Raw genomic sequence first — 7,772 nt, forward strand, 5'->3', positions numbered from 1 at the left:
AAAAAAACTATTGTTATAATGGGAAATAACCCAAACAACTGAAAAGTATGCTTTTAATTGTGATGATGAAACACACATGGAATGAATACATGTAAGCATTAAGTTACGCATGTCTAGTTCTTGTTTGAATATTTCTATAGTTCAGTCGTAATTTCATAAATTATTCAACCTTTTAACAGGCCTCTTAACTATTTAGTAGAGCACATTTTGACAAAAATATTCTGAAAAAAAATTTTTGTACTAAAATTGATTGAATCTCAATTCTGGTGCTTTAAAAAAAAAAAATACTAATTTTCACTTCAGAATGCATGTGCAAGATTGAAATCACTCATAACTTTAGGAAATTTTCAAGTAAAAGCATATTTTGTGTTTCAGGGTGTAGGCTACCTAGTGGGTAAAAGACAGAGTTTAATGATTATCAATGATTTTATTTGATTAAGTGTTTTGCACAAGACTTCATTTCACATATCATAACAATGATGAAAAATCTCAACATTTCATGTGCATCTAATACAAAACTAGTGTTATAATGGGAAATAACCCAAACAACTGAAAAGTATGCTTTTAATTGTGATGATGAAACACACATGGAATGGATACATGTAAGCATTAAGTTATGCATGTCTAGTTCTTGTTTGAATATTTCTATAGTTCAGTCGTAATTTCATAAATTATTCAACCTTTTAACAGGCCTCTTAACTATTTAGTAGAGCACATTTTGACAAAAATATTCTGAAAAAAAATTTTTGTACTAAAATTGATTGAATCTCAATTCTGGTGCTTTAAAAAAAAAAAATACAAATTTTCACTTCAGAATGCAAGTGCAAGATTGAAATCACTCATAACTTTAGGAAATTTTCAAGTAAAAGCATATTTTGTGTTTCAGAGTGTAGGCTACCTAGTGGGTAAAAGACAGAGTTTAATGATTATCAATGATTTTATTTGATTAAGTGTTTTGCACAAGACTTCATTTCACATATCATAACAATGATGAAAAATCTCAACATTTCATGTGCATCTAATACAATAGAATCGTTGTGGTGACTAGCAGGTGACCCTTTGCTGTGTCCCAACTCTGAATTCCTTCAGCCACCACGCCTTAAAGGGGTCATATGATGCGATTTCAATTTTTCCTCTCTTTGGAGTGTTACAAGCTCTTGGTGCATAAAGAAGATCTGTAAAATTGCAAAGACTAAAGGCGACGCAGCGCGATGCAACGTGTAAAAAGACAGTATAAGTCATTATAATCCATAATTATGTCCCCACTGGGTGCAACAAATGCCTCGTTTATAACGGGTTTTAATGTTTTTGTCTTATCGCTCCGGCCGGACAGGGCATCACAATATGGTACGGGGCGTAACATTTCCGTCACACGCTTGAGGTATTCGGCCAATCACAACTCACTGGATAGCTGGCCAATCAGAGCACACCTCGCTTTTCAGACCGATGAGCTTTGTAAAAATCGACGCGTTTCAGAAAGGCGTGGCATAGAGGAGAAACAATAATGTACAGTATGTGGAAAATAATGTGTTTTTTTAACCTTAAACCGCATAAACATTTCATTACACCAAATACACAAAATAATGTTCTTTTTAGCAGCATCATATGACCCCTTTAAACCATCACCATCATCACTATCAATCTTTATGACTCTCATTCTGCCTCAGAGTGAGGAAGAGGGCAAAGGGCAGCAAAAAGAGAGTAACCCTGGCACTGACGTTACCTCTCTTGCTCATTTAAAGTCGAAGCCATTGTGACTCTCACACAGAGTATGAAAAATCACTGGGGTAAGTTCAGTGTGCAGCACATGGGATGCATCTCATATACTATGATCTCACACGGCCATGTATCAGCCTAGAAATACTTTTGCCATGCACTAATGATGTTTTTACACCCGTCCAAGGCACTGCCAAGCTCTGGGGGGAAGAGTTGCTTATCAGAGGCTATATATGACATATGAGATAAAGCTGTACAGTATGGAATACAAGAGTGCTCTAGAACACCTGGTTAGCGTCATATACTCGTGTCTGCACTCACTCATGGAGTTCAGAGCAATTCTCCTATATGTATCCCTTCACCAGATTACTCCCTTATACAAGAAAGTATGTGTCAGTACCATCTTACAGTGATGCATGCCATGGTATTGAATCTTGTACATGGTATTTATATGGTACACAAACATACTCAAAGAATACCATGGTATGTGGCATTTTTAAAAAAACATGCAAAAAACAGAAGAACCATGAAATAAAAAAAATATTATATTATTTTTTAAAAAGCATTATTACGATGCTACATGATGCTAAAAGAACAAATTACATTTTGCAAGTGTGCTCTTGATTGTCTAGTGCAGACAGCAGGAAAGCCACTCCAAGAAAGATAACAAACAAAGTGTGTCGGCATACATCTACTCACTCACATACACGGACTCAATAACACATAACTGAATCTTTGAACATGGAAGCATTCACACAGTCATCTTTACCGCACCCTCTCAGTTCTGTCTGTTTCCTGGCCTGAGCTGTCCCCCCTCTTTGTCAGACTGTTATCTGTAGATGCCACTCACCCTCTGATCACATTTACATGGTCTTCAGGGAAAGGCAAGCAGAGGCCCGCACGCACACACGCGCCACGGCAGATAGACAAGCACAGGAAAAGTCCTCAGCATGACACCGGTTACCTCCATACACAATGCTCTCTTAGAGTTCTTGAATAAACAACATACCAACATGCTCAATTGTAATTTCTGAGCCTGTAACAGGTCCAGACTAGTCAAGTATGCTTCTAGGGAAGCTAAAAAAAAAAAAAAAATCCTGAAAAAAAATCTCCTGCAGTGCTCAATTAACTATACTTAATAACTATAGTTAATGCCTAAAGGATTAACTGACCATTTTGGACATTTTTGCATCACTTTTGTTTTCAGTAAAGGCTCAGATAATCTTTCTGGCCAAATCATAGTGTTTGATGGGAATGGACAGTCCACACTGTTACTATAGATTAACTAGGTTTTAAACTTCCCTTCCTTCCTATAGGAAAAATGGCTATGGAAGGAGCATGGGTTTGTTTTGCTCTAACGTAAACAGGAGAACTACAAATACTTCCCTCTTAAGACTCCCATAATGCAAAAGCTAACTGAATTAACCTCCTTTCCTTTGCCTAGAACAAGTGCTACACACTCACAGCTGTCTATGTAAATGAAGCTTGTATTAATAGTTGTGGTAACTCTGGGAAGGAAAGTCAGGGGATGGTAAAAGAAGTGAAGATGGTAATTATAGAAAGTATTTAAAAAATATATATATATTTTTTTTTTTAAACTGACCTCTGCTGATCCGCTGTTTCTCTCCGGACAGGATTCCAGGAGTGTCTATGATGCTGATGCTGTCCAACACTGGATTTGGCATCTGAGCACATATAAACCTGTGAAAAGAGGATCACACATTGAAAATGGACAAACATTTGAAACCAGGCCTAGTGATCTTGCAGTAATGTTTTTAGTGGAACATGATTGATTGGAAGAAACTCCCTTCTTACTAGCCAAATCTTATCATTCCAGCTCTTACCTCAGCTTTTCCATTACCAAAAGCTTGCAGCTTATCTTTCTACAGTATGTGTTCCTTATTTATGTGCCAACCCGTATGCTATCATTTTCATGTCTTTAAAATACCTGCACATTTTAGTCATGCAAAAACAATCCTCAGCCCCCCTTACCACTGTGTTCCCCCTTGTGTATTTTACTTTCTCCCTCCCTTTAATTTTTCCAGAAAGTGAGCCATCACTTATTCCTTCCATGCTGCTACCTTCACTACTGCCAATCATATCCCACATTTCCCTTCTCCTTGCATTCCACTCGTTATAAGACCTGCTGCCAGTTGACAAAGACAGTTTGTGTAATTTTGGCTAATGTTTTGAAGTGTAAATCCTAGTATTCAGGGCCAAAACAGATACATGCTTCTTTGCATGCATCCAGAAATCCAACTGAACAAATGTACTTTTATTTTCAAGAACTGAACAGTAAATAACATTTAGAGGTTAACTGATGACATTTAACTAATACTAGCCTGCTTTCAACCACTTCACCTTTTGAAGTCAGGCTTCAGAGGTTCTGCAAACATCCTGCCGAAGTTAAAATTCACTTCCTGCACAATGCTAATTTATACACTACCTGATTTTTTTTTAAAGAAATTAATACTTTTATTTAGCAAGTATAAAACTCTGCCCATACACTTCTAATAAAGAAGTAAAGATGGACTACATATCAGCACTAATTAGCCTGTGCTGTAGAACACGACAGGTCCCCAAGGCAACAACAAATTTGAAAATAAACAATTTTTCCCTTTGCTGATGTTATATTCAGTGGGAGTAATTTCTCAACCTCATTTTCCCTCTGTAGTTTATTAAAGATATATTTGAAATGCCAGACCCTTCCAGGACTTTATGTCCCAAGAACACCTCGGGAAAAAAATCATGTTATTGCCATATTTACTGACGCTTTGTGTACAGAAAATTCAGATACCAAGCTGACAAGCACATAAATCCAATTGGCTACACAAAGATACGTATCAGAAGAAACCTGTTTAGCGAGATACAGCAGTAACGGTGTACAGTTTGTTACATAACACCAGAAAGCACCACCAACCACAGCAATAACCGTAAATTAATCTTCAGCCTAGTAGAGGTTAAAACACCATATAGGGCTTAGATACATGCATATATTTGAATTTGGCTCTTGGGAAAACTGTTTGACAAACACTACAGAATCTAGAATCAGCTATATGGTTCACTACAGGCCTGAGCCTATGAAAAATGATGAAAGCAGCTGCATTGGAGAAAGTGCATACTCAAGTTACAGTCAGGAGTAGCAGGGAGAGTGGCGAACACAGCACAAAGGAGGGGCATCCATGTATTACTGAACTACTGGAACAGGGTTAATATGTAGCCTACTAAAATTCAGTGGTCACAAGACGCACACACAAATACACCCCTGATACCTCGCCAGTGACCTTCAATCTACCTTTGAACCTCTCCGACAAGGTCAGAGTGAAAACACTGGGAGGGAAAAATCATGCTGGATAAGCAATAAACAGCATAATATAAAGGAAGTTGGGGTCAGAGATTTGCAAACAGGGGACACTTTTGAGAGTGAACGCTCTGAAATTGCAGAGTCAGATCCTCAGATTATCTGTCCAGTGACTTAGCGGAGTCAGTCCTTTTTTACCTCTTGCTAACCTATAAAAAAAAAAAGTCACTCCGTTAAGCTCGGACTGCCAAAACACTAAAATCCTGTTTTTAATGACTAGAGCAGCACCTACAGAAATGTCTCGGATCAATTCATGGCTGCAATGAGAATACACTGCACTTCTCAAGAAACCTTGATTTGACCTTAAAATGACACACACCGTCAAGGTGAGTTCAGGGAGGGAGGAGGAATGAAATCTTTAACTATTCTCCTCCCATTCATGAGTGATTAGTCAACCTACTCATTGCACAAACTGAAAAACATTTCCAAACATTTTTTAAAAGGCCATTTTTGTGGAATAAACGCTTCATTCTGCCAGCCCAGGCCTGTTGGGGGTGTGAATATGATCTGTGCATATGATCCCTCTTGTTCATGCACTGACCAACATGAGGTTCTAGTTAAGTGGGGAGTTTTGTAAAGCTCTGGAAGTCTTCATATCTACAAGCAGCACAAAGGAAAAGTGTAGTACTAGTGCTTGAGAGAAGACACACCCACCTCTGCTAAGTACGAAATGCACTACAGCGGATATATGTAACATGTTGCAAAGACAAGTGTGAGCTGAACTGATGCACCATTGTAAACGCCAACTCATCTCTCTTCATGGCATTCCTTATGGAGGGCCCCATTCCCAAGAGCTTGTTAAAAAAGACCCCTAAAGGCCTCAGCAGCTGTCAAAACCAGTGTCAGCTGACGTTCCTCTCAAAAGGGGGAACCAAAGACTAATGAGCAAGAAGTTTAGTGCACACAAAATATGGCTTTAATATCCTCAATAGTTGGAATACAATAATAAAAAAAAATGTTTTGCTGGTATGCAGTAAAAGTACAAACCTTAAATCTCAGATTCAAATGCCTTAAGGCTATTTCTGGGTGTGACAGCAACTACATTTAGAAGTGTATGCTAACAAAGGTTTGTGGGGATTATAATAAGACAAATCATAGTCTTCAAAAACGTACAGACATATGTTTGCAGGGGGGTGAACTTGTTAGGAATTTTACTACTACCAAAAGCTCCACCCTTGCGATACAAGCACTAGCTGGCAACTCGTGCATGCAGAAATAGACCTAAAATAAAAGTGCAAGATATTCCATTTTCAGTATAACATGGACGCCCTCTTCACCCTAATGACTAGTTTTTGACGTTTCCATCATTATAAAAGTAATCCTGAGCTCATATGAACACAAAACTTGACAACCTCTTGACAGATCAGGAAAACAACACCCAAACAGCTGCAACCCTCGGCAAAGAAAACCTAAGATAAAAACTGCAAAGACAGATCATTAATGTAAACACTGTTTTTGTTTATTTTTAAAAAGAACGAAAAAAAAAAGTTTATTAAAAATGAATGAAGATCTCACCTGTTCAGAAAAGCGTTTCCAAAGGCGTTGAGTTTTCTGAAGGGTTTCTTGGGGTCAACCACTAAAGCATTGCCCGGGATGAGACCCTCCTGATCGCCGTGCATCACCGCTATGAATGAATCGGTGGTGGGTTCGGGGCCTATGCGCATCCCGGGGAAATCCTGCTCCATCAGATGGCGAATAAAAGTGGTTTTCCCCGTGGAGTACTGGCCCACTAAAAGTACCATGGGCTTGTTATCGAAATCAGCATCTTCCAGAGCCGGAGAGTGGAAGTCGTGGAAACGGTAGGTGTCTTCCAGGGGAAAGAGTTTTGTCCGGTAGAGTCGCTTCAGACCGTCAGAAACCGTCTGAAACAGTTCGGGGTCCTTTTTCTTCCCGTCCTTGTTCGCCCAGCTGAACATCTTCCACAATGTGTAAAATAAACTTCTTACTTAAAGAAACAACACTTTCGGGGTTGTGTAAAAGATCTTCTCTGGTTCTAGGCAGTTTAATCCAGCGGTTCGGAGGAATCAACGGTCTGGTGTCAAGCGGCGGACTGCCAGCGTGGTGGGTCGGTCCCGTCAGCTGTTCAACTAACTGTTGTCTTTTTCACTCATTTAACTTCTTGTGACTTTGCCTGTTTCTGTAAATCAGACTGAAGTTAGTTGACTCTTCAGTCGCGACCTTGCAGCAGACTGTTTTCTTTTATACCCGCTGGAGAGGCAGCGCTCAGTTGCTCTCTAGAGTCCCACAGCGAGGCGAGCAGCTCTCTGCGCTTGACACTGCGAACTGGCGCCCCACTACATTTTAATACATTACTATGAACCGGAACTCAAGGGAACTTCCAAATTAAAAGGCGTCACCCCTCCCAAATTGGGGTTTTGTGAAACACAACTGACGTTACTCAACAAAAGTCTATAGGTTTACATAATAACGAAACTTGTTTTTTCGTTTTCTTTTTCTAACAAAGAAACAATGTTTATATTTATTAATCTGTGTGCTGCTTTATAACTTGCAACTATTCTTTAATGTTGAATTGACAAAATTCTGGCATTCAAACAACTAAATGAATGAACCTCATTCCATAGGCTACTATATACTAATACTAGCTTTCTCTATTCTTTTTCTATTCTATCTAATTGTTTTCTTTTTGTTAGGCCTATGTATGTGTATGTGTATGTGTATGTGTGTGTGTGTGTAG

General features: G+C 38.8%; 1 protein-coding gene across 2 annotated transcripts in view; it reads right to left on the bottom strand.

Moving 5' to 3' along the window:
• The window catches only part of LOC107720605 (EH domain-containing protein 1-like), a 14,585-nt gene extending 7,187 nt beyond the window's left edge, over window positions 1-7,398 (bottom strand). For both annotated transcript variants that reach the window (XM_016528332.1, XM_016528331.1), the window contains exons 1-2: window positions 6,593-7,398; window positions 3,320-3,417 (exon numbers count right to left, since the gene is read on the bottom strand). In XM_016528332.1, the coding sequence (XP_016383818.1) occupies window positions 3,320-3,417; window positions 6,593-6,993 (499 nt within the window). In that variant the 5' untranslated portion in view covers window positions 6,994-7,398. The remainder of the gene's footprint in view (window positions 1-3,319; window positions 3,418-6,592) is intronic.
• Window positions 7,399-7,772: the final 374 nt, after the last annotated feature.

This window comes from Sinocyclocheilus rhinocerous, unplaced genomic scaffold (genome assembly GCF_001515625.1).
Source record: "Sinocyclocheilus rhinocerous isolate Xijiao unplaced genomic scaffold, SAMN03320098_v1.1 scaffold603, whole genome shotgun sequence".
NCBI lineage: Eukaryota > Metazoa > Chordata > Actinopteri > Cypriniformes > Cyprinidae > Sinocyclocheilus > Sinocyclocheilus rhinocerous.